Below are 27,975 nucleotides of genomic sequence, written 5' to 3'. Positions count from 1 at the left end.
TCAAACATCACGGCCTACTAGGCAGTATTATAAATCACCACACTGAGTAAAAACTATAAGCTGTTTAGCCAAATTTGAGTTTTTAGAACTTATTCTTTGGGTTTAAATATTTTTCAGTGTAACGCGCAATTATATACACTCAGAAACATAGGCGCCAACTTGTGACGTAGTTGAGAGGGGGGGGGGGGGGGGGGCGATGCTCTCCAAAATTGGACAATATTCAACTTTTTTCAGCTCAATTCATTAGTTTTCACGTGAATATGCCTAAACAAGATGAATTGCGTTGATGTTTTTCGAATTTCATTGATTTTGAGAGGCTTCGCCCCCCCAACTACGTCACGAGTTGGCGCGTATGCTCAGAAATAAAATCTAGATTGAGTTTAAATAAGGGCGAAAGTAACATGAGAGAGTTCTCTTCATCGACTCTCTCTTCTGCAAATTAAAGTGACAAGATGCAAATTCAATCGAACTTTTTTACACTTAGACGCTAGATTGCATCGCAATCTTTCGTTTAAGGGTTAAAAAGTTTAATGAAACTTGCATCTTGTCACTTTAATTTGAAGAAGAGAGAGTCGATGAAGAGAACTCGCTCATGTTACTTTCGCCCTTATTTAAACTCAATCTAGAAATAGTATAAATACACGGAATTACTATTATTTATGCATTTTGTATCCGCATCTTTCTCACTCTATTTCTATTTTCATGCTATCTGCCGTTTAGCCTGGGTTGACGCGAAATAATTTGTCAACCCAGACGAAGCAGCAGATAGCATGAAAACAGAAAGAGAGTGAGAGAGATGCGGACACAAAATGCATAAATCTAGATTGAGTTTAAATAAGAGCGAAAGTAACATGAGAGAGTTCTCTTCATCGACTTTCTCTTTTGCAAATTAAAGTGAAAAGATGCAAATTCAATCGAACTTTTTTTCACTAGACGCTAGATTGCATCGCAAGCTAGCGATTTATGACCAAAAAGTGCAACCATACTTGCATCTTGTCACTTCAGTTTGAAGAAGAGAGAGCCGATGAAGAGAACTCGCTCATGCTACTTTCGCTCTTATTTAAACTCAATCTAGAAATAATAGTAATTCCGTGTTTATTTCTGAGTCGTCAAAACTCTTTCTTTCTTTCTTCGTCACAAAACTCAAACCGGCGCAAACTTTATCGCAATAGTCTATTAAAATTTTTACGAAACGACACCAGTGTTGATATTGATATTAACACTCACGGGCTTGGGCGCAACCTCCTGTCAAACTTTCATTCATGAAATGAGCGATCAGCTGATCCGAAACGTCTCGTAAAATGGCTCATGAACAACGGCTGATGATCCTGCAGCATCTGAGCGTTGCTGGGACGCATTCTGTTTTGTCCAAAACATAAAAGGGTTTGCATCACTGTTCATAAAATATATCGATTATTTTTTTCTGCTGATTAATAAAATTATTTTCCGTGCATCCGAAACAAAAAATCGATTAAACTTGAGTCTTCTTTATCGATGGTTCATCCCATTCATTCAGGGTTTGACAGCTGACGCTTTGTCATCGACACTGCAGAATCCATCGCCCAAAAGCTCGCGCACCACAAACTGTCAAAAGTTTTTCCTCGTTCGTTGTTTTTCGTTCGTATGTGAATTTTGCGTGGTGGATCAGGAAATCCTGGTAGATAATTCGTTTCTCCGTTCAGTAATCGATTGGAATAGTCTCTAAATCGGCAAAAATCGGGTGCAATGTCGAACCGCGGAGGCAAGAACCGTGGGCGCAACAACTGGAACCACGGTCCTGGCCGCAAATTTTACGATGGTAAGTGGTTTTGTTGTGCTGCGAAAGCACGTCGTCGCCATTTTGAGGCTACTGCTCGCAGACTTGAATTTTCATGAAGGTGCGGGAGGATTTATGTTTACGTTTTTTTTTTTTTTGGTATCGCTTTCAGGGCCTGGGAATAACAACTACTCGGAACATGACGATCGGATGGACCGAGATCGGGACCGCAAGGTGACCGATGTAAAGCGGCGGGTCAGTTTCAAGCCGTTCAGCGGAGGTCGGAACAAGGGCGGAGTGAAAATTACGGATATGCAGATTCGGGCGCACCTGGAGGACGATGAAGCGATGGCGGGAGGTCCCGGTGGCGATGGATACGATGGCGATCGTAGGGGTTTCAAAAAGGGCTTCAGAGGTCGCCGAAGAGGATCGCCTGTGCCACGACAGATTGGACAGCCGTTCCGGAAGAAGTTGGTGGCTGGACCGTCCGGTTGGTTCGAAGTTAAGGTTCCGTACGGGCACAAGTATGAAAAGGATTTTATCCTGCGCTCGCTGGTCAACGCGATCAGTCCGTTGATCTTCATCCCGCAGTACTGGAAGGTAGAGGACACGGCGATCAGTTTTTACATCGAAGACTTCCAGGCGGCCGAAGCGCTGCAGAGGGTTGACCGGACGATTGGTCTGCCCGACGGAAGGAAAATGATCGTCATCGTGCGGAACGGGCAGCCACAGTTCCAGGTGAACGAACAGTTGAAAGAGCGCATGAAACTGGCCATGGTCAAGCGGTACAATCCGGTAACGAAGGCACTGAATCTGGAAAAGTTCCACACCGATCCGGATCTGAGCGATATCTTCTGTGCGCTGTTCCGACCGCAGATTATGCTGGCCGCATTCGACGTGATCAAGGATAACATTCCGGACTTGGAGGCGCTCAACCTGAACGACAACAAGCTGCACCTGCTGGATCATTTCCGGCATCTGGCACAGAAGGTGCCCAATCTGAAAATTCTCTACATGGCGAATAACAAGGTGAGTGTCGAGGGGGTGGTTTGGAATTTTTTGGGTGTTATCATTTTGACGTCAAGTGACGTCTTTCAAAAACATATGGGGATAATATTTTAAATATAGAAATCGAGCATGTAATTGATTGATTGATTTGTCTTTATTAGAGAGACTTTCAGCCCTTGGCTGGTTCGTCTCTTAAATCGAGCATGTAACAAAAAGTGGTTAGGATATGTTTATTAATCAAAATTAATCAAAAAATGTTTCCAACATGTGTACACAAAAAAAAATGGTTCGGAAATTGATGTACGCAGCGTCATTAATGTAGGACACTGATTTGAAAACTATTGAAACATAGATAAACGTCAGCCCATTTCTTAAACTGGGTTGAAGTTCTGATATATCGGAACCCTGAAAGCCTATCTCGATTCGATTAACAATTTCAAATGGTTTGTTTTAAGGCTTTTTTTTTTGTTCAAACGCCCCCAGTAGATTTTCATCATAGCAGAATCCGTTCAGGTAGGCCAGGATTGAAAAGTTTATTGATTGCACCATCTTCCAGCAGAACCTTATTTATTGTTAAACACCTGGCGAACACAGCAGAAGGAATCGCAGATCGATCACGTTCTGATTTATAGACGACACTTTTCCGACATTATCGACATCAGGACCTATCCTGACGCTATCATTGACTATGGCTAGGTACTTCTTGATGATGGTCACCCAAAACTCTTCGTCATCATTCGGTGGGAGCCTATGATTAATTCCTAATCGAATCATATCCACATACCAGTGTGGACTTAGCACCTACAAGTGACCGAGAAAGCCTAGGCGCGGCGGGGGCTCAGCATTGGGGCCTATTCAGAAATCCCACACATCTGGAAGCAACTCTGTACAAGCGACATACCACCGCTTCCAAAGTGCCGCAGCCTAGACAGGAGTGCCTCGGGCACATCAGGAACGACACTTGTGAGTTCCTGATTGCGGTATACTGGTCTTCCCAACTAACATTTATTGCGAATGTAAACGTCAACAAAGCGTCCTCAATACGGCTTGATGCTGAGTTACTGTGTTGTACATATGGACGGAAGCTTCTATGCAAGCCCTATACCAATGAACCTGCGAACTTAATCCACTTGTACATGCTGTGCCAGTCTTCACGGTGCAACATAAACCAAACGTGTTCGAATGTTTTTGTACCCAGATGAACATTGCATTCAATGTTCGATCCACGCGAAGCAACTTGTACATGTACTTGAACACAAGCGCAGTGTACAAGTTTGTGCACCGGGTTTGTACTCATGTACAAACATGGGTACAAATGTTGTGTGTGTTCACGGGAGCGCTGTACCTATGAGTGTACACGAGTAAGAGCGCATTCTTCTGCTGGACTGGGTCAGTCGCCTGTCAAAGCTGGTGTTTTGTTTGTGCAATGATCGTTCTGTGCGCTTCGGCAACCGGTGAAACGATCCTTCTCCGGCAAAAAGTTGTTACTGGAGAACCATCGCCTGCGCATGTCATCTGAAATGCTAATAGAGTTAAAAAACTATAGAGGACGAATGTCGCTGCTGTTCCCTTTGTTCTCTTTCGCAAACATCCCGGGTATCTACCTGTCAAACTGCATACTTTTTCGCTTTGACATTGATATCCCTGCCTATCCCCGCCAGCAAAAGATGTTCCGGCAGCGACGCCAGCGACATTCTTCCTCTATAGTTTATTACCTCTATTGAAATGCTGGACGATTTAACTCTTGAGTGATCGCGCTGTTGTATTTTGTACAACACGTTGAAAAAGTTTCGGCAACCGCGCGAGTTACGAAAGGTTAATGACGATGCGCTGCCTGCAACTCAGATCTTCTACCGCACGCCGTAGGTTATCCAGCAAATTAATGTTTTTATTGAATGCGCATCGATGAGAACAATTGTTGATGCATTCATACGAAAATATACATACATTATTATTATTATAATTATTATTATTTATTAAATTTAACTTGAGTCATTTGCCTTTGATATACATACATAATATACATAGTTAAAAAAGAAAAATAAGGCTTTTAAGTTGAAGTGAGAAAAAATATTTTGTAAAATATAATTTTCTTGTTGACAAACCTGCGTAAATTAATTAAATTGACGAAGACAGCAATTTTCTAGGTTATCAGGATCCAAAGATACACAAGTTAGCAGTCTAGCAAGTTAGGCGTCTAGCAGTAAAGTTCTAGTTAAAATGTTTCATCATCTGTATGTATCAGTAAAAAAATTGTATGAATCATAACACAGCACTTGAAACTTCCTGAAATGGCTCCAGAAATCCCTGAAGCCGCCTCGGATCTCTTGTAAAGCACATGAGAACCTCTTAAATCTCCAAAACGCTTCAGTAACGCCTCCGAAATCCGTTGGAAATCTTTAGAATCTTCCTGAAATGCCATTAAAAACTCATCTAAGCCCCTTCTTAATCGCAGAAAAAGCCCCTGTAACATCTGTAAGTAACAGACTTTGTTATGTTAGATTTCAAATTGCACTGCTAAATGTTAAAAATTTCACTTCATTCGACTCACTTAATCATCAGATATATCAATTTAATGGACGGTACTCAAAAAGAACCATCTTACTTGAACCGCTGTAACTTCATGTAGACTAAACCATTCAAGCCCAACATTTTTCTTAATTTACCTAACTAGTTAAGGAACTAGCATTCAAAATTTCAAAACTTTTGACCCAATTTATAAAAAAGTACACCTTGATGAACTTTTTTTTGATAATTGTTAAAATGTACATGCTTTTGAAAATTTTGCAGCTAACGCTACCCTGTGGCAGAATCAAAAATCAATCGGTTAATTAACAGAGAGACCATACTTTACCAAACAACTTTGCCGAAGACACCATCGTTCTAAGTCATCAGGTCCTGAGATATATGAAATGTAAAATTTGTTGACTCTCTAGCGCCACCTTGCGGTGGAATTTCGAATCAAATGGTCATCATCTGTAAGCCCTTAACCAGCCAAGCAACTTTGCTGAAGACACCAACTATATAATTAATCAGGATTCTGAGATATATGGTATCACAATACCGGCAGTGCAGACACTGCAGTGTCTCATCTGTTTATCTGTGATTTATGTAGTTTCACAGATAAACAGACGTGATACTGGAGACAGTTCTATCATGTATATCTCAAGAACAAGTTGATAATATCGCAAAGTTGATTATATCGTCAAGGACTTACTAATGGAAGTTTGTTCGGATTGAAACTCCGCTTGCAAATTTTATAAATTATCAAAAAATCTTCATGAAGGTTTAATTTTTTATGAAGTGTCCCAGCAATTTTCAAATGTTGACTGTTGGTTCCTCCAGGGGCTGTTCAGAAACCAAGTGGACTAAAATTTGGTCATCTCAGAGCACCCCCCTCCCTCACTCCCACCAAAAGTCTACGTAGTTTATGAACAGCCCCCATCTAGTTAGCTGGATTTGGTACAAATTTGGGCATAATTGGTTAAGTCTACATAAAGTTAGAGCGTTTCTAGTAATGTTGCTCTTTTTTGACTGATCATTAAACTGCTATTTGCCAGGATCAAGTAAACCAAGTGAAAAAAAAGGTCCAACAATTACTTGCGTCGTCTAGTGGCAGGGGGCCACGTGATCATTTTTCTATCCTCCCCCCTGTGTGGTCTTATGTTCATACAAAAAAAAGTTTCTATGTATCGTGTTTATTGGCCTAACCTCCACCACAGACCCCCCCCCCCCCCTCCTCTTCAAAGATCACGTGGTTTATTGATGACCCCAGACATAATTGAACCCCAGCATAATTGAACAACCCTTCCAAAACGTTTTGGAATGCAAAACAACTTTGTCGAAGACATTAACTTTCTATGTTATCAGGATCCTGGGATACCCATAAGCAATTTAAAGGTTGGGTGCTCACTACATGCTTCCGAGCGGTTCTAACGACAAACGTCCAAGCCCAAAAGCCTCTAATCTGTAAGTCCGTGAGGGGCTGTTAATTAATCACGTAGACCGTTTGACCATTTCAGACCCCCCCCCCTCTCTCTCGTAGACTGTCGTCCATACAAAAACATTAAAATTTGTATGGAGCGTAGACTTTAGCTAGACAAACCCTTCCACTCCTCCCTACAAAAAGTCTACGGCCCAGATCTACCAAAAAACTTCGCCCCTACAACTTCAACTTAATATGAAAATATCAAAAATTAAATGCACACAAGATTGTCCTGAGTTACACACAATCAAATGGGAGGATGCACACGATAACGCAACGCACTGCAACCGCACCGCTTCAACGCATACCCCACAGGAACACTGTGACGCAGCGTGAATTAACGCTCGTGTGCATCGGGTCTAAATCTTCCACCACGTAAAACCGAGCGCGAATCGATCTGTACACAATGTGCACGCCGTGTACAAGCTCAATGTTTAAACATAGGTACACGCACTCGTGTACAGCATAGGTTCGCGGTGTACAAGTTTGATTGAAACATAACGACAAACTCGTGTGCAAGTTCGAGCTGAACTTGCACACATATATTTTGTACCCAAGCGCAACACGGTGCATGTTTACTTGAAGACTGTGCTGTGCGGATCAGCTTCTGTGCCACCTAGTCATAGCTCTTTTCTCGGCTCCTATGTAACCACTAACTGAATAACATTTTGAGAAGGCGCTTTTTCAGCCTTTTCGCAGTTGTTAAATAATAGTTTTACGGCATCCCCAAATTAAACGATTAAATATAATTAGGTTATGGATACCGTGACGCAATACATGTGGAACTGGAATTATCACTTTTAAAATTCAATAATTAAATTACTTGCCGCTACTTGGAATCGAACTCCCGATCTCCGTATCCACTGGTCCCGATGATGTCCTCGCTGCCACACTGCTATATATAAATAACATAGAAAATAGCCCGTTTTGCTTTACTCCAGACAAGGCTTCATAATTGTGCCACAAGAAACCTTACCCAACTTCATCTTGCTGCAAAAGCTTGTGCAAACGCAATAATGTTTACATTGAACAAGCTGTGTGGTTGCGCCAACAGATTCTTCTTCACAGCTTCTAGCTGAAAGAGTGTTCTTTGAACGGCTACGAAGCGCTGCTGTTTTGTGTTTTGGAAACATTACAAAACGTACTGTATAAAAGCAGCTGTTGTATAGTGGCTGGGACTTTTACTCGATTTGCACATCTTCCGGCAAATCTTCCGGCATTGAATTAAAGTGCAATAAAAGCAACCCAAATAATTTCACAGCACAGACATGGATAGCTGTAAAGAATTTGTGTAGTAGCTATATATCCCGCTTAAAGTTCGTTTTGACAATAATGTTTATATCAGCTTCTAGCCGTAATGAAATCGCATAACGACCTTTAAAGCGCTGCTGGTTTGGGGATTTGTCAGTATAACGAATTGTACTGTATTGTGGTAGCTGTTTTGTTAGTGGGGACTCCTATTCGATGTGTTCAAGTTTTCACATCTTCCGGGAAATCTCCCGGAGTTGGAATAGAGTAGAGTAAAGGCAGCCCCAGTGACAAGCAATGGATTTATGAAAACCGAGTTTGGTAGCTGTATGGTGCTTGTTTTGCAGTCGTGTATTAGCTTATGATTTATATTTGACTAGCTTTCCTTTTATTCAACGTTAACTGCTTTTACTCGATGGTTACACAACAGAAAGCAAATGACTGAAGCTTATAGCGCTGAAAATGTTAGTTGGGTTGCTTGGGAATTGGTAACCAGCGATGCCAGATGAATACCTGTATCACTCGTTCAAAAATCTGTATCCCATACAAAATTTGGGTGGAAAATCTGTATCCTATACAAATGAAAAATCTGTATTCCATACAAACGCAGTCTGTATAATATAGATAAATCTGTATATATGGCATCCCTGTTGGTAACTGATTTGCTACACGCTTAGGTAACTATGCACCAGTGAGCTGGTAGCGACGGCATTCTATCCGCTTAGTAGAGTCAGATGACACTGGCCTGAAACGGCAGATGGGGCAATGTCGGCGCTGTCTTTCGTCCCATAAGGCCAAGGCCCTTAAATACGTTCCCGACCTATACCCAGGCAAACATGTGGGTGGATGTAGGGCCTGTGCGAACCCTCAAGAGGCCTTCCTACTTGCATAGATAACATCCAGGATCAACGATCGGCTAAGGGAGCGGTAGGAGTAACATCAGCCAGGGCCTCAAATAAGGTCTAGTGAAGCTCCGCAAGTCGGTAGCCCTAACCAAGAAGGAGTACGACCTTCTAATCGAAGAGAGGAGCGCGGTCGACGCGTGCATGAAAAAGCTCTCCACTAAAACTGATATATTCTTCTTTGCTAGCAGCGCCAAGATGGCACACGAAGCCATGCAGCTCGACCTGCCGAAGAGGCGTGGCCCCAGGGGCAAGCGGACCGTCGAAGACGATGAGGCCGGACAGCGCGAGCAATTACGCCCTCAAACAGGTTGTAAAACGCGCAAAGACAAGAAAACCAAGCCCCAGGAGGACAACCGAAGGAGAATTTTTGGATCATTGTTGGGAAAAAGAAGGTAGTGGGAAACGAAAGGGTTAAATCGGCCTACAAGCGTGTAGAGAGCGACGCGCTGATCTTCATCACTGAGGTGGATACATACGCCGAGGTGCTGAGGGCCATGCGGGGCGAAAATCGTCTCTCACCTAGCGGTGTAAAAAGCATCCGGCGCATCAGGACCCGAGGGATTAATGAATTTATTCTCACAGCAGTGAGAGGTAGATGCATCGAGGGCATCGATCCGTCTGCGGAAAAGCCCAGCGGGCACGTAGATCTCCACGATCAAGCTCCCAGTAGGGGGGGAGGTGAACAAAGCGACTGCAGTTAGCAAGATTAGAGTTGGCTGATTGATGTGCCCGCTCAGCATCTACGAGTCGCCAGAGGCCAGACATAAATCGTGGGCGTGCAGGAAGTGTGGAATAGAATGCGACAACGCCAGGGAATGCACCACGGCACCAAAATGCCTGACGCGACGGGCATAAATGTTTACGCACGCGAGGAGGTCGAATCAACCAACAATAATGCAAGTTACACAGCTAAACCTGAACCACTGTGATGCCGCACAACAGTTATTGTTGCAGTTAGTCTCGGTGTCAAGTATATAGGTACATCGTCCTACTAGCTGACCCATACCACATCCCCCCTGACAACGGAAACTGGGTAGCGGACAAGGCCAAGCTAGCGACGATCTGTACAACCGGTCGTATTCCGGTCCAGGAAATAATTTTCACGTCGCACGAGGGCGTCGCCATAGCGAAGATCAACGCGGTGTACTACTGCAGTTGTTATGCTCCCCCAGGTGGCCGACAGATCTGTTCTCGTCTATACTGGATTCGCTATCAATCTATGGAGACTTCGTTGCAACGTTGTTCACGCGCCACGATAAAAGACCATGGGCTTCCGTTCCCTTTGATCAAATCGACAAAGGGGAGACGAACGAACGACGAGCTCATCGCAATATCAAAGTCGCTTAAGTTGAATAACGCTCTGGGTCCGGATGGTATCCCGACAGTACCCATTAAGACGGCCATCGAGGGGAGCCCCGACATCAACATGTTTAGAATGATTATGCAGATGTCTCTGGGCAGAGGTGAGTTTTCGGAACGGTGAAAAAGGCAAAGATTGGTTCTGTTGTCCAAGTACGGGGATTTCTTAAGCCACTTGGCGACCCGTCGGTATACACACCTATCCGCTTTGAGACTACAGTACGTGCACATCAACTCTGCTGAAAGAGAGTCCGAGAGGGCTTCCAGGATATTCAGGGTCATTTTAAAAAATTTCGAAAGGTCTTAAATGCGTTACAGGGAGTTCGAGGGGGTATTCGGAGGGGATTCAGAAAGCTTCAAAAAAAATTCAGAGGCGTTTCAAGGGCGTTTTCGAGGGTTTAGTAGGGTCTTTCCGGATTTTCCGGAGGCGTTACGAGTGATTTAAGGAATTTGCAGGGGTGTTCCAAAGGTTTCGTAGGGTCTCGAGGGCGTAACAGGGGATTTTGAGGGATTTTCAATGGGTATCTGGAGACATACCAGAGTACTAAAGAAGATATTCAGCGGGTTTCATGGGCGTGTTCGGAGTTTTTAGAGGGTCTAGCATCGTTAAGTCAAAGTAAGTTAGGTCGAATGGGTCATTAGGTCAAATGAGTTTGAAGTTAAACGAACCATTAGCATAGCATAGCATGAATACTTGCACAAATCTTGGATGGAGTTGCAAAGTTGAATATATCCATTAACATTGCTGATGTCGCTACTATCTACAGTGCCATAGACCCACTCAGCTCCTCACACCTGGCCAAGTCCTTGCAAGCATTTATAAATCCCTTCATCAACTTAGAAAGAGCCCAGAACTGAAGCAGCTTCCAATAGATGAAAGGATGTTGAAAATAGCGAATTTTCAACTTATATGTAGTTACATAACAAATGTGTATTAGTAGATAAATAATTAAATAATATTGGAAAGATCTCACTAATTGTTGTGTAGTTTTTGTGGTTCAATTCCGATCATCTAATTGTCTTCATTAATGATCTTCACAAGCGGTTAAAGTATATATGATTTAAGTTTGATACCTATGTAGGATAAACCATGAACGTATGTATCTCATTGCATTGTGTTGTAATGAGATTAATCAAAAATAATTAGAACAATCTCACCGAGAACCATCCAGGATCCGCTGCCATCACCATTAAAGTGTCTACTCCAATGACTGGGTTTAGTTTCCATTTAACCTCCGTTGCACACGCGATTAGTCATCATTAGAACAAAATATCACGTTTCAAGTGATTTAAGATCACTCTTCCTTTTCAAACACATAGAGTTTGAAGTTAAACGAACCATTGTCTACAAATTCCTTGAAGAAGTCGCAATATAGCGACCGAAACGTCAGATGAAAACTTAAGAATCCGTTCCTCCAAAGACTGCCGCCGCTTCGTAACTTCTTGGTATTGAAAATTCCACCGTCCATTGTAATCTTCGTGTTCGATCTTCACAGTGATCTTCCCTGGGCCAATAACCTATGGGAGGCGGGTCGTAGTCGTACTATTGAAGCAGTCTTCTTCTGCAGAGGACAAGAACAGAATGAACAACACACATTCATAATGACAAATCGACTAATCATAACCTCCTAGAGTTTTTTAGTCGCCTTGCTTCCAACAATGCCAAGGATTTTCAACAGGTGTCAGGGACGTTTTTGGGGTTTTCACAGAATCCAATAACTTTAGGTCAAAGTACGTTAGGCCAAATGAGTTTATAGTCAAAGACGGGCAGCCCAGTTGAATGATTTGATTATGATAATGGCCACTATAATATGATGCTCACACGGTTCCATCGTTTATGAAGGAAATTAGAATTCCCTCTCACTGACCTATTCAGCCCAATGAACGTCGACATAATGCCCCATTTGGCCTAACATACTTAGGCTTAAAGACCTGATACCTTTTCAGGGTGTTTTAGGAAGTTGAAGGGGGTGTCATGGACGTTGAGGGCCTCTTGGAATGTTCTGCAGCCCCCTGAAACGTTCTTTAAAACTATCTGAAACCCCATTAAACTCCCTGTAATGCCCTTGAGAATCCTGCCATTAATAGCATTAGCGTTAGCGTAGTTACAGTATACTTCGTATATTGGATACTAACAACATTCATGTACCTTTTGCTAATCTTGCTCAGATTGCTTTTCGGAACAAGGCCGGGAAGTTAACTTTGCTCCAATCTTATGCAAGAATACCAAAAGCACAAATGCCATTATTCCCGGCCACGCCCATCTTTACCGTAACTTGAGATAGGGGCAGGAAATGTTGATGTAGCACTTATTGAAGAGGCCTTCGACTCAGTGACACCCTTGAGAATCCTTCTATTAATCCCCTGAAACTGGAATTCCTCCACAAACCTCTTGAAAACCTTCTGAATGCTCCTGGATCCCCTTAACCGTTAGTAGCGTCCCTGTAACGCTCCCGAAAACCCATAGAAAACTCCTTCTCGCAATCTAGCGCAATCTAGCGTCTAAGTGTAAACAAGTTCGATTGAATTTGCATCTTATCACTTTAATTTGCAGAAGAGAGAGTCGATGAAGAGAACTCTCTCATGTTACTTTCGCCCTTATTTAAACTCCAGAAATTATCTTCAACATCCGGAAGTTGTCATCTTGGATACCAAAATGGCGTAGGATATCGAGTTTCGATGTCTACGCATCGTCGATGGAACGCTGCTACCGATCGAGCGAACTTCAAAAGACCCGCACAAGTCCATGTGCGGATATGGTATCCAGCTTATCTTTTGCTTGACTATCACACTACATGGAAATAAACCATTCGACTTCTTGGATTGGATTGCATCTTCCAACTTTTGAAGCTTCTGCAAACATTGCTTGTTAAGGTGTCCAATACGCCTGTGTCACATCGTCATGTCGACGGCCCTGTTGACTTTTAGTCGGTTAAGCCGATACAATCCTCTTTCCGCGACGCTCGGTGCGAAGACTTCTCCATCAAATAGCTTCCTCAGTGAGTGAGACTGGGCCCATAACCTTCTGAAGTTGTTTATCAACATTATATCAACTGTATACAAATAACTGACTGTCGTCCTTACAAATCTTTCCAGATCCCGCACGTGACGTCGCTGGACAGTATGAAAGCGTTGCCGCTGGTGGAGATCAACCTGGAGGGCAACCCGCTGAAGGACCGCATCAAGGACCAGACCGTGTACATCAGGTATTTCGTAGGTTCCGGTGGTTGTTGTCCGTTCGGTACCACTTCCAGGCCGAATCTACTACTACTACTACTGCTATTTCTATGTGTTGTTGTCAGTGAGGTCAGTGCGGGTGATCCTAGTGGTGCTAGGTTCCTAGTGGGACCGAACGTGTTCCGACCGAAGACAACCATCAGTAGTGCTACTAGTGATCATGATGACATGGGTTGAAGTGTGACTTGTGTTTAGTGTGTGTGTGGATGTTGATTTTTGATGACATTTCGTTTTGACGAATTATGTGAGGAATCCTGAAGTCCCCCGTGTCTGAGGAAAAGGTTGAAAGGTAAATCTGTGTAGCTCCTTTGGATTTTCCGGCGGATGCCGGTGGTACTCTAGTGGCATGGAGCTTGATGGATTATCCGAACGGTTGGAGCGGATACAGGTTTACTGCGACCGATGACCAATGGATTCTGTGGGCAGGATGTTCAGAGGGCAGTGCAAATGGGTTTGATTTTAGTAGTATTATGAAGTTTTTGCGAAAATTTTCTGTATAATATTGGGTGATTGGCTTTCGGAACATAGAATTCAACCGATTCGTTTCCACGGGCCTGTAATACATGGTAACATCAATAAACTCGGAGGTCAATATAGTAATACCTATGTAAGGTCTATCGAAATCTCCAGAAGTTTAAATCCTTAGGGTTTAATGCCGAGCTTCTTGTAAGATATCCTGAATAGATGTAAACATCGATGGTAAAAACTAGAATAGCGACTGTCTCAAGAGGACATTCTACCATTTGAAGCATGCAATATAGCTTGCCTAATTTGCAACGAATCCAGTTATTAAGAGCTTTCCAAAGGCCTAAGAATTGAGTACCGTGAGGTCGCCATTCACCGCTCATTTAACGGCATTTTCGTAAAGTATATGACATTAAAAATCGACGTTTGCGAATATTGCACTTTAATTTACGTTAACAACTCAACAATTATGTTGTTATTATAGAAAAAATATAAAACGATTGTAAAATATGTTTACATTCGAAAAAATAAAAATTCAAATGTATTATCTCTTGACTCCTATTACCGCTCATGCATCCATTCACCGCTCATAATGGATCCATTCACCGCTCACTGGATTATTTTTTCATGGAATCACAGAAACTATTCATTTATAAAAACAAAATAACTTTTATTCACCAAAGTATTGATGATTCATGACGTTCAGTTCATCCTTTTTTGTCAAAATGGAATCTTTAACGGGTTTCACCCGTTGGATATTTCTGCTGCTGTTTGCCCTGAACAGTTCCCATGTTGTCCTGCAGCGCAGTGTGAGAAATATTTTTTGAGAACGTGATTTCAGGTACACCCATATAAAAACTTGGTGAAATGAAAGTTTTTTGATGTGACAGCATGTTACATTCACTTTTGTTACGATACTTTAATAACATTTGATCATTTTTGTATGATTGACCCAAAATGAGCGGTGAATGGGGCATGAGCGGTGAATGGCGACCTCACGGTACCTCAAGTAACAATTTGAAGTCTACTTAGTTTCAAACAAGCTTTGACAACCATCACAAAACCAAATGGATTTTGTTTTGGTTTTATGATTAGGCAGCGTATTTAACATTTTTTTTTCGTCTAGTTTTTCCCGCGTATTTTACGTCTCACAATAAAAAAGATAAAAATGGGAACGAATCGGTTGTTTAGATTAGGATTAGATAATTTGAAATAAAAATCCCTTATTTCATCAATCACTGGTTGAAAAACCAAGTCATGGTCACACATTTCGGCATTTTTCTCACGCATCATCTGGGGCGACTGTAAGCTTCCAGTTCCATTTTCATACAAATTCTCCAGTCGATCGATCCTCACGGTTGTTCAGGAAGTGTTGATCAGTTGGTCTTATCTAGTTTATTTGTCAGATTAGAAAGCTTTAAAGAATGCAAGTTTTGTCCTAATTTGGTCTTCAGTAGCGTTTGTGGTTTTAAAACGGTTTTGAAGCTGTTCTAACATCTCATTTTGGTCATTATAACCGTAATAAAACCAGAAGTGTTACTGAAAGTGTGTTATGTTTAAGAATTGTTAAGTTTAAGATGATTTGTCAGCATGGTTGACCTTAGGGAACATAGATCACTAACAGCTACCAGATATTGTAATTCTGATGGTTTCTCGAAACGAAAAAATACCCAAAAAAAACAACAAAGATTACCGCTCTCAACAGATTTCCTCGGATTGACGGCTCAAAACATTGATCAACTACACATTTGAATCTAGAAACCAGCTCAGCGCTGCTCCGTGGATATCGAAGCAATTTGCTGGCAACCCTGCTGACAGACAGGCGCAGAGACACTCCAAACGTTATCCACGATCACCAACAGATGTGGTCACTCCGGTAAAGGGGTGAAAACGTGCAATCCCAAGAATTCAAGTTTTATCTAGGTTTTATAACTGCTTTGGATTCAAAGCTTGGCCACAATGAAGCCACGATAAAACTGAACTTGTTGCCAACGATATGTGTCTTGCCGTTTGATCAGTACTGCGCCAACAACGGCAAACGTCATCACAAGACAAATGATGTCACCACCATAACACGAAATGGAAGCGGTGATCACCGTAAGCACATAGTCAGCAAAATAGAAGCGAAACTGTTACTGTTGATCTAGAGAACTGATGAAATCGGGGGAGGGGTTGGGGAAACTAAACCGAGAACTGTCATCCGTACGCTCCGGATCTCGGGCCGTACACGGTGCTGAGAGTTCGATCGAGATACAATCGACTTGTATTCGAAAACTGCGACATCAGATTATGTAAATTCGTAAAACTTGATCTACCAAGGAAGAAAATAATCGGCAATCAATCCGAGGTAAAGACTTCTTGAGCAAAAGAAGTAATAAAAAAAACTATAAAGCAAAAAAAAAAATATTCAAACAAAAAAAAAAGAAAATCAAACAAAAAACAATGGTTTGAAAAAAAAAAAACTTTAGACAATACAACATCGAGAAACTTGATGAAAATGTAGGATACATGCACTGCTAAGGAACACCTTAGTCTACAGTCATTTAAATTTTCTAGAATCTCATGTTAGGATATTTTTGTAAATGGAACGAGCTCACCATAACTACTAAGCAGGAAAAACTTGCATTCAAAGCGGCTGCTGAACACAAAGATCAACTGTGGCAGCTTCCTTTTGAACTATACTTATTTACAGTGGGGCGTTTGGCATCTGAAGTATAAAGAAAAACATTGCCCAATTGTTGGAAATTGGATTGGAAGCTTACAGGCCGCCACTTGAATCGCTGTGTCTTTCTATCACAGTATGGGTTTCGAATTCGCCCATACCTTTGGATATTAACCGATTTTTCTTTCTTTTCCACGTATCTTCCTACCCAGCGAGATTCGCAAGCGACTGCCCAAGATCATTAAGTTGGTAAGTATTCATCATAGTTCCTCGTCAAACTTCTAGCCTTCCTAACATCCCTTCCCCCCACCTTTCGCACAGGACAACATGGATCTCCCGCCGCCGATCGGGTTCGACGTTCCGGAGGACGATCACAAGCTGCCCTCGGCCAAGGCGTCCTTCCTGTGCGACACGGCCGGGGCCGACATTGTCCGCCAGTTCCTGGAGCAGTACTTCATGATCTACGACTCGGACAACCGGCAGCCGCTGCTGGAGGCGTACCACGAGCATGCCATGATCTCGATGACCGTATTCAACAGCCCCAGCCAGGGCAGCCAGCAGCGGTTGCAGACCTATCTGAACTTCAACCGCAACCTCAATCAGAAGCGCGATCTGGACACGCGGTGTCGAACGCTGAAGATGGGCCGGCTGCCGGTGGTGACGTTCCTGTCGGAGCTGCCGAAAACCAAGCATGACCCGCTGACGTTCGTCGTCGACCTGACGTTGTTTACGGTAAGTTTCGGATTCGTTCAGTTCATTTGCTTTAGATGATAGAAGGCGGAAGATGATTTGGGATAGCATGTCGTAGGTGACATTCAAAATGAAGATAGTTCGGCATCGGAAGTTCTCACATTCCATATGGTTGCCTTTCTTGGGAATGGGGTTTTGCTGCGTTCTTCTTCAAAATCGCTCTAAACTCTCGAACTCTTCGTAGAACCATTAATTTCGCTGACTCCGTTCCACATACCCGATGGTGCTCTCAGCCGGCACCATCAGTTATCTAAAAACAGCAACTTGACTCCATCATATACTTTGCGTCCTCGAAGTCGAATATCCAAGCAGGCCCTTTATAAACTTATGCTAATTGCGGTAACAGCAGAGAACGTGAAGTTGAAGGTGTCGAAGTCTAACCAAGGTGAGGCCTTCGTATTCGCGGGAAGCCCGAAGAGTACGCCGGACGCGATCGCTTATTACAAGCAATCGCAGAAGCACACGATGCAGTCATCAGGAAAGGATCTACCAATCAGCGCTCGCAAGGTCAAGACGTTATTAACGTCGAAGGTGAAAGGCAATAATGCCAGTACCCGGACAGGTTGAGAAGAGTGTGTACGAAAAGATCAGCCCATCCCGGTATAAAGACAACAAGGAGCTGCGATCTTGCGTAGGCCCTCAGTCACCTCAGATTATGACGGAATGATGAGTAGGAACTTTAACGACGCCAAGGAGAAGTATAATAATAGCTGCCCAGTGTCATCAAAACAGAAGAATCTATGTACTCAGAGGTCTTGAAGGCGATGCGAAGCGATGCCAAGTGTAGTGTATATAGCGTACTATAAAACTTTTGATAAAACTGTGTTTGGAACTGAATCGATGAAATTATTCGGTTCGAAGTTGCAAATTTATTTCAGTACATTTGAGAACACTGAGTCGACATAACGAATCGGTTCAATGACAGATGCGCCGAACCAGAAGAGACCGTCGAAGCAAGCCGAGCATCAAGCTTGCTCGGTTTCGGTTTTCTCGTATCAGCGTCAGTGCCGAATTTCGTAGAATTTTTCATTCTGGTTTACGACACCAAGCTTACGGATCTTGAAGTACTCGTACCGGAGAAATGATCCTCGAGCTCAAGCGGAGGGTGCCGCCGTCAACTGTCTGGTGGAAGAGTTCCTTGGTGGAAGTGTGGATGTTGAAGATCGAAGCAATCAATATAAGTTGTTTCTCAGTTCCAACCACAGCGTTAATTTCTACCTTCAAGAGGTTATGGGCGACATACGTAGAGAACTGTTGCACGGAATCCCGTAGTTCACCGGAGCTGGATGCGAGAACTGGAACTTTATGATCGAGAAACTGTTGAAGTCGGCCGGATTGCTGGACGCGGTCAAGAAGGATGCGCCAACTGTTACAGCCGAATTAGCGAAGTTTCAAGAGATAGACAGGACAACTGTGAAACTGATCATTTCCTTCATTCATGACGATTTGTTGGATTTGATCCGGGAGAAGGAAACGTTGGAAGGTGCCTACGCCAACAAGTCGTTTTCGTCGCAAACGATCATACGCAAGCAACTCGCGAAACTCAAAATAGGGGAAGATTCGTCGATCAGCGACCATCTGAAGACGTTCGATGAGCTCACCCGGAAACTCAAGTCAGCGGGAGCGAAACTTGAAGAAGGCGATTTGGTTTTGCAGTTGTTTGTCACCCTTCCGGAATCCTACGATCCGTTGGAACGACAGCTTTGGAAAACTTGGACGAAGACAAACTGACGCTGGATGCCGTAAGAGAAAAGCTGTTAGCAGAAGATCGGAAGAAACAGGACCGATGCACACAGGGACGACCCATTAGCGTTTGTTGAGATCATTCAGAAGCCGTGGAATGGACAACGAAACGAGCCATAGAAGTTCCAGGGGAAATGCCATCGCTGTCACAAGAAGGGACATAAGACCAATGACTGCAGGTACGATTCCGAAGTAGATGAAGCAGAAGCAAACACAGCGAGCGGCATAAAGGTGGTTGTGTTCATGATCGGTGAGTTCCAGGATAGCTGTAGCCGGAGAAAATTTACCTTCAAGCTGGATTCCGGTGCTGGCAAGCATCTGGTGAATCGAAAGGAGTACTTCGTTCGATTAAAGAAACTGAAGCATCCAATCCACATTTGTGTGGCGAAGAACGACCAATCGATTACCGCCTGGCACAAGGGACAGTTCATAGGATCCAACAGCCAAGGAGTTCTGTGCTTCAAAGTTGACGTTCTGTATGTGCCTGATGTAAGAGCGAATCAACTTTCTGTGAGGAAGATGACCGAAGCTTAAGTGAACGTTTCTTTTGGGACATTGGCAGCTGAGATGAAATACGACGGCCATATCATTGGTGTGTGTCCTGTGAGAGATAGTTCCAGGAACAGACGGCTGCAAATTTCGATCGAGCACGAGGCGTTGAAGGATATCCGAAAAACAGGGACAACCCTGTTACCGGAAAACTTGAGCAAAAAGGGGAGAAGCCAGATGAGGACAACGACGGTCAAGAAAGCTTCTGTAACGATGTAGAAATTTTAGGCGATGTTTCTGCTCAAGACATTCCGGACGCGCTCCCTTCGCAACTTGAAGTGAACATGGTCAATACCACGATATGGTGACCATAAGGCGCAGCGAATGGGAGCGCATGGTTCCCGGTAAGTTACGACATAATTTGAATGGAGACGCTTTTACTGCATACACATTTCCTGTACCGGTGCAAACAGTACTGTTGCGAGACGTTTAGGATCGCAGTTCCATCCCCGAGATGTGCCAGTACCGTTCGATGCGATTGCTGGACGACCTTATGATGCACACCATGGATGATGACGAATTCGAACAGCGTTTGGAAGTTGGAAATGCATGCGCCTCTTATTCAACCTTAACAGTCGAAGCAACTGATCCGACCAAAGCATCGGAAACTGGCGAAGCGTAAGGGATCGGCTGATTATCGGTGGAGGGAGCCCAGTAAACACCATTTCGAAGAGGATGTTGAATAAAAAACTGTTGTCGTATGCGAAGCTCAACACAAACGTGCGAGAGGAGTTCATTTGCTACAACAGTAGCGGCTTCCGAGTGGTAGGAAAGTTTAACGCTTGGATGCGGTTCAAGAAACACGATTTCCAGGAAGAAAATTTCGTATTCGACGGCTACCGGCACCCATTGCTGGGTCGACAGACCATGTCCAGGTGGAGACTAAACATATACTTGGGTACGTCGTCGTTTGCTGAAGACCACAGTAAGCAGCAGAAAAAGATCATTTCTACGGCAGATCGCCGAAGGTTTATGGGAAAATTGAAATGGAGTTCACCGTCTGATTGCGTTTCAAAGAGAGGCTCATCAAACAAGCATAGTGAAGGGTCCCACGAAACGCCCGACACATATCACAGAAAGGGAGTGCTACTGAAGTTCGATGTCCTAAAGACGACCCGTTCTAGACAACAGCATATAGTGAATCCGTATAGAACTCGTATCGGAACTGGGGCGTTCGTAGTTTATCGTGACCAGAAGTAGTCTGTTTGCATACGAGCCACAATGATGAAGAAGCTGGGAGTTGCCCTGTACAAGTGCGATGCCGAATTCAAAACTGTTACGTTTGTAAATAGTGGATGAAACCTCGTCATCCTGGGATTGGACTACGTTATCTATTTAGATAACTGGGCACAATTAATGTTATGTGTTGCATGTTGTGTTTTGTGAATTTGTAATGTTCCATTTTATGTTTTGTATATAGTTCCCAAACGTGGGGCTCGATACGGAAAATAAAATGAGCATTTGTAGGATTCCAATTAATCTGTCACATTGGCGCCCAACGTGGGGCGTGTGCATTTGTAAGGTTTGTATGTTATTATTTGTTATAAAACGTATCAGACGAAGCCACCAACTGTTGAAGTGCCGGCGAAATGGAGAAGCCTTTTCAAGAAACAGCGAGGACAGATCTTGCTAGAGGAAGGAGGGAATTCGATCATCGACGTTTCTTTTTCTACACGGAGAAATCAAACTACCTAATTTTTGGGTCGATTTTACTCAAAGCTGAGTATATCGAATAAACTAGTTACCCAAAATTAGGTTGTTTTCCCTCTTTTCCTCACCGATGTTGTCAAAAACAAACAGAGATGCATCTACCCAACGGGGGTCCTTGAGCCCAATAAGCCAATTTTGGGTAAATGCAGGTTTACTCAAATTTGGGTTGAATGAGGGGGGGTCTTGGGTTGAATTTACCTACTCTTAAGTAAATGTTTTTGCTGGAGGTGAAGGCAATTTACCTAGTGTGAGTTTAATCGATTTACTCAAATTTGGCTTATTGGGCCGAACTATGGGATTGCGTCAAAAGAACTCAATTTTGGGTAGTTTGGCGGTTCCGTGTAGTACTGGCGGAGCTTGTTCGAACTGGAGGGTAGACGATGCCTACTAGCACAGCATAGCATAGTACTGGTGACGCATACAGTGTCGTGATGGCCAAGACATGAGGCACATAACATAAGTGGAACTCTGGCTCAAAAAGTTGATGCCTTTCCGAGTTCGTACGCTGGTATACAGGGCATCGAAATGTCAAATGCATTATTGCCATACTATTTTTCAGCATGTATACCATTTTTCATTGCTGTGAAGTAAAACAAAGACCTCATAGATCTAGAGTAGCAGCACGTGGAGATCTAATATAGGGCATAAATTGTAATAAACGTTGTAAACTCAAGTCGAAAGTACGTTTTATGGCTTTAAATATAAAAGGAGATCGATATGTAGAACGTGGATGTGTTATTTCGAAGATTTCAATGAAATTATGACAAAATGAATAAGTGGATATCTCAGATGCTGTATTCTTTGTCAAAACTGGAATACTGGTTGGATCAGATGTTTTTTGTTTACCAAAATAAGTGACAGTTCGACGCCTTTTATGAAATATATAACAGTTTCGCGTGCTGGAAAAGGATACAACTTTTTCCTTCGCTCTGACCATGGAGTTCCACTTATGTTATGTGCATGAGGTGTAATTGTTCTCACCGAGCAATCTCCAGAGATGCCGGACAGGATCATCGAGAGGATCATCGCAACATGACCCGAGTCCTTGACCTTCTTTCATATAACCACCGCTTCTGGTTTTTGTAAATCAATTGAATGGAAAACCATGCAATATGGGTATTTTTGGAACAGGCTCGTCGTATATAAAACGGAAATAGATTTCCGATGCAATTTTAAAGTCCAAGATGGCGGCTTCCAGTTTTTTTTTTAAATCATAGAAACCATTGCAACTTGAGTATTTTTAGAATAGTCTCAACGAATAGATGCCAAAAAACTATGGCCGACGCCATTTCCCTTACTGAATCACACACCTCACTCTTCATTTTTTAATGCACACTTTTCACTGATTACTTTTCATTCACTCCACGTTCTTCACTGCTCACTCGTCATTATTCACTTTTTATTCCTCACTACTTCACTGCACATTCCTTACGGTTCACTGCTCATTTGCTCATTCCTAAGCTCTCTTTTATGGCTACTCAGTTATCATTACTTCACAGCTTACCACTCCTTACTCTCATTATCACTACTTACTTCTTACTCCTCATTCTATACTGCTCACTTTTCGCTTCTCACTTTTCACTGCCAATTGTGCACTCCTCATTCTTCACTTTTTTGTGTCCACTCCACACTGATTACTTTTCACTCACTCGTCACCTCTCACTGACCATTTTTACAGTTCACTTTTCACTTCCCTCACTACACTACACTACACACCTCAGTTATCACTTCTCATTCTTCACAACGCACTCCTCAATGCACACCATTCACTTTCCATTCCTTTCTTCTCACTCTTCATTTTCACTTCAACGGCATCGCTGATCTTTCCTCATTATCACTCAAAACTACTCACTTCTCACTTCTAACTCCTCGCTCTTCTTTTTCCACGTTCACACCTCACTGACAACTTTTCATTCACTCCTCACCCCTTACTCTTCACTGCAGTGTGTGGAAGCTGAACTAATAATTGAACCACTCAGCAGTTTTTCTTCCTTTCCCTTGGTTCTGTTCCAATTATCAGGCGCGTCTTTGTTCTCTCGTCGGGCTGCGTGGTTCACGAAGAAATACAAAGAATCTACTCCGTTACACACAAGCTATGGCGAGAACACTTTCTGGTGCTCTCTAATCGTTGTTTTGAAAAAAAAAAAACTGTGATATAATCCAATCATTATTCACCGCATTCTCGCTCCAAAATCGTCATACGCCATTTGATTCAATTATGTAAATGCTACTGCAGTTGGAGGCGAATGAATTAAAATTAATAAATTTAAAGCCTCAAAAAAAAAAAAAAAAAAAAAAAAAAAAAAATGCTACTGCAGGTTGCATTGCCATAAAAATCAAGAGTTATGACAATATTCTGACAAAAAATAATCTAAGTGGATGGTTCCCCTTTATTAGCGTCGCCGAGCATCCCCTCTCTTGATTGCGCTCTCGTACCGAACCCTACAAGAGAAAAAATAGCGTTTCCGAGCACGACGTCTCTCTTTTTGTTGCATTCGTCTAGTGAAACAAAAGCTGAGTATAAACCACTCAGTTAACTCACTCATCACTCTTCAATATCAAGTATTCGATGCTCAAGCCAATAGGGCACGTTCGGTGTAGTACTAGAATTGAAGTAATGAGCTGAATTTTTGTATGGTGAGAAGGTAAATTCTCTGTTTCTGCAACAAAATGGTGCAAAAAGGGTGGGTATTATGATTCCTTGCCTAATTTGATGCCGTTTGAGCAGAACTTTGGATAACTATGTTGTTTATGTTGCAAGAAATGGAGAAAACAACAACACTGTTGCCCAAAGTTTTGCTCAAACAGCATCAAATTAGGCAGGGAATCATAATACCTACCCTTTTTGCATCGTTTCATTGCAGAAACGGAGAATTGACCTTCTCACCATACTAAAATTCAGCTCATTACTACAAATCTAGTACTTCACCGATCTGTCCTATTGTTGGGATGATTTAGCTCCGGGGTGAATACACACATTGAGGGCAGCCTTTTTAGTGGTCAGCTTCAATGCTGTAATTTTATTAATTTCATTTTAAATAATACTTATAATAATCTTAAATTTTACTTACATTATAGTATTTTCTACCATCCCCAGAAACAAACTTCCCAAAACTTTCACTTCTAATTCACTTCTGTTTGTACTGCTATATACATCAGACCAGTGAAGAGAATTGTCAGACAAAATAGGCACAAAACAAGCAACAAAGAAGGTGTAACAATTACTCTTGATCCCTACTGGTAACAGATGATGACATGATCTCGAAAATTTTTGTTGCAGACAAAACGGAAGCTGAATTTGTTGCGTACTTTTCAACTCGTGAATAATCAATTATTACTAACCCAAAATCGAAACTGTTTGATGATAGAGCTTCACCAGAGTTGCAGTGTTTACCGACTCGAAGTTAACGTTCGAAAATCACAATGGAAGGCCTAAAAATCTCTAAACTCGTGGTGTACGATGTTAATCCCATTATTTTCAAGTTGGGACAAACTTATGTCGCATGGGTTGGTTTGTCGCAACAAATACAGGTTGCGACATTGTCATTATTGTTGCGCGAAGGTTGAATTTTGATTGATTGCATCAGACGATACCAGTGCTGCCAGTTTCACAAAAGGCAAAAACCACCACAACACCTATACTACTCATTCTTAAATCCGCACTGGCCACTTTTCACGCCTCACTGCTGCGCACTCAACACTTCTTACTCTTCACTATTCACTGCTCACCGCTCACTATTTACAGTTCACTCTTTACTACTCACGCCAAACTCCTCACTTATTACTTTGCACTGCTCACTTCTCACTATGCCACACTCTTCACTAGTTACTCCTCATAGCTTACTCAAACCTCCAAGGAAACTTCTCACGCTTCACTGCTCATACCACATTCTACTCTGTATGCGCCTTCTGCTCACGTTTCATCATTTGTAGGACATCTTTTTACGCGTATAAATTGACCCATTGAAACATGTTCTTCAAATGCTTATGACTGAATTTGGTCATATAAGAGTTACATAGACTTCTGTGGAACATGTTTACTATTCGGGAATTAGAAGGCTTGCTCCAGAGACACGTTATCGTCATGCTTGGTGTGGTACCACTGGTCTAGCCATGGGTGATTTGAAATCGATTTTTTACCTTTATTAAGGTAATACGGGACACCGTGTTAATTTTGCTATCTTCCGTCTCTTTCATCATCATTACCCTTGAAACTTTGATGATGAAAATTTCCATTTCCAGTAGACTGATCTAACTAAAAACTTAGTCGATTGTTCATAACATGTAAGCATACAAACGATCAAATTTTCAGCCCATTTGATGCAGTAGAACTCGAGATTTGCATCCTCAAACTTTGAGAACAATGATTGATGATTCTGATGATGCCCCGTAAGCCTTAACGAGATATCTAACGCGAGGCTAGTTCATGTTGGCACCTATGGCTTTATTTCCGAATTTGTCTGGAGTGGGATTCGATCCCAGGTCCTCGGTGTGATAGTCATGTGCTCTAATCATCCCACCCGGTCCACTCGTTGTTGAATCAACTAATTTGTTATTTTTTCCCTCACTTACAGCCCCAGCTCATCCTTCTAACCGTGACGGGTGTCTTCAAGGAGCGCAAAGTGGCCGTCATCAACGAACCGTACCGATCATTCCAGCGTTCGCTGGTAATCGTCCCATCCGGCAGTGGGTTCTGCATCCGGAACGAGATGATCCACATCAACAACGCCACCCGAATACAGGAGGACAAAGCCTTCAAGGATCCGGCCTCCAGTGGCTTCCAAGCGCCGGCCACCGCGGCACCACTGGCCACAGCACCAATACCGGTAGCACCGGTTGTTCCTCCAGTAGTCGACGACAACACCAAACTTCAGATGGTCCAGGCGATGGCCGCCCACAGCAACATGAACCTCGAGTGGAGCCGGAAGTGTCTGGAGGAGACAAACTGGGACTTTGAGCGAGCTGGGTTCGCATTCACCGAGCTGCACAAGCAGAACCGGATACCACCGGAGGCGTTCGTTAAGAATTGAAGACGATTTCCAGGAGTGTGACGAGGACGGCGCGCGGTGGAACCGCTTTGGACCCCAGCCCGGGGGATTTTAGGTTTAGGTTTTTGATTTAGGCGTTGCTTTTTTGGGAGAATGATTAAAGTTGTTACAAGAGACTCGGAAAGATTATGGGGATGACTTGGGTGACTATATAATGCAAGAAATAGATGTTTGTTTAGAGAAACTTGTTCAAACTTCGGTCTAACAAAATTAATCCTTCTCCCAAAGGCGTCCCATCTGTGTAGTTATTAGTAGGTAAGTTCAAGCAGTACAACACTGCTGGGAAAGTTTCAAACAATGAAAATCGTGATCGATTCAAAGTAGTAATAAAACGGTATCTATTTTTCTTCTTACGAAACTGATGATCGCAGATGTAGAATGAATATTGAGAGTGAATGAGTTTAAAAGATGAGCGATCGTGTCGAAATTATATGTTTTCACATAGAGTCAACCACTTTTCATTTAACGTACAACATTCAGGTAGCAATCAATTATTTCAGAGAGTTTTTAGCCAGTCCCATAATGGAAACCATGCAACTATGTGTCCTTTTATTAATTTTAAGATCGTGTGTAGACCCCATTGATCAAAAGAGCATAATTTATTGTAAATGTGTAACTCTTTACAAATGATTATATTTTTATCAAAAACAGACGAAAACAGCCATCACTGTGACCTAGAAGTCACAGCTGACTTTCAACCAGAAAAGTAATACAAAAATTTAAAAGATGTACTTTTGTATACGTTGTGTTTCATTCGGTAAAATGTGTCCGAAATAGATAAGTGGCGCCAGAATACCCGAGAAAGTTTCGTCACTACGCATCCTCTCTGGACAAGATTGTCCGTGTAGCCACTGGCCAAGAATAGCACTACGGGTCACCTGTTACGATGGTAAGAATCCAACAAACAATGTGCGACTAGTGCGGACAAGTGCCGAGGAATGCATGATTGAGAGGGCGAAGAAGATGCTCGCTCGATTGTTTACGGAGCCTGTGGGACACCTGATCACTCCTCGCTGTAAGTATCAGTGCTCTGTCGTGGTTTTTCCCGTGCTACTCGTGGAATTCCAAAGTTAATACAATTCACAAATAAGTAGTGGTAGTGTTGAGGTTAACCCCTTCGCAAGAAATCAATTGAGTTTTTTTTTTTCAAGGAGAGCAGAGACATGAGAAGGTAGCTGTGCGCGAAGTGCTAGCGTATGGCACATTTCCTCTCTGCCCAGTATGTCGGTTGAGATCATGACTCCATCATTGACTTTATGTCCTCGAAGCCGATCTCAGCAAGGACCTTGTTGAGACTTCGTAAGTCAACGATGGCGGCCAGCAGGACCATGGTAAACTCGCGAAGTTGAAGGTAACGAAGTATAGCTAGACGGAGGTCTTCGTTTTAAAAGGGAGCCCTAAGAGGACGCCGGACGCGTGAGAAGCTACCAGGTAGCACCCATAAGGTTGTTAGATCCGAAAGCAGAGAAAAGTGAGTCTGAGAAGGCCGGCCCGTCGTAGAGAACACGGGGTTCCGACCATTCTCAGTCACCAAAGGTTAGGGCGAGTCA

The 27,975-nt window shown here is 42.8% G+C and overlaps 2 protein-coding genes across 2 annotated transcripts in view; both read left to right on the top strand.

Annotated features, from left to right (window-relative positions):
• The window catches only part of LOC109426084 (uncharacterized), a 645,679-nt gene that overhangs the window by 164,217 nt on the left and 453,487 nt on the right, over positions 1 to 27,975 (top strand). The gene's annotated exons all lie outside the window — the stretch shown is intronic.
• LOC115263952 (nuclear RNA export factor 1-like) lies at positions 1,591 to 27,164 on the top strand. Its single transcript, XM_062855679.1, has 6 exons — positions 1,591 to 1,798; positions 1,929 to 2,785; positions 13,358 to 13,467; positions 16,838 to 16,874; positions 16,947 to 17,357; positions 25,952 to 27,164. The coding sequence occupies exons 1-6, from the start codon at positions 1,726 to 1,728 to the stop codon at positions 26,405 to 26,407; spliced, it is 1,944 nt and encodes a 647-aa protein (XP_062711663.1). The 5' UTR covers positions 1,591 to 1,725; the 3' UTR covers positions 26,408 to 27,164.

Source organism: Aedes albopictus, chromosome 3 (genome assembly GCF_035046485.1).
Source record: "Aedes albopictus strain Foshan chromosome 3, AalbF5, whole genome shotgun sequence".
Lineage (NCBI taxonomy): Eukaryota > Metazoa > Arthropoda > Insecta > Diptera > Culicidae > Aedes > Aedes albopictus.
Note: the sequence above shows the minus strand (reverse complement) of the source record. Positions and strands in the feature narration are given on the sequence as shown.

Excerpts from the sequence above, each read along its gene's own strand:
- LOC115263952 (XM_062855679.1), top strand. The coding sequence starts at position 1,726 with ATGTCGAACCGCGGAGGCAAGAACCGTGGGCGCAACAACTGGAACCAC. Across the intron at positions 2,786-13,357 it reads TCTACATGGCGAATAACAAG|ATCCCGCACGTGACGTCGCT; the intron begins GTGAGTGTCGAG and ends AAATCTTTCCAG. Across the intron at positions 16,875-16,946 it reads TGCCCAAGATCATTAAGTTG|GACAACATGGATCTCCCGCC; the intron begins GTAAGTATTCAT and ends CCTTTCGCACAG.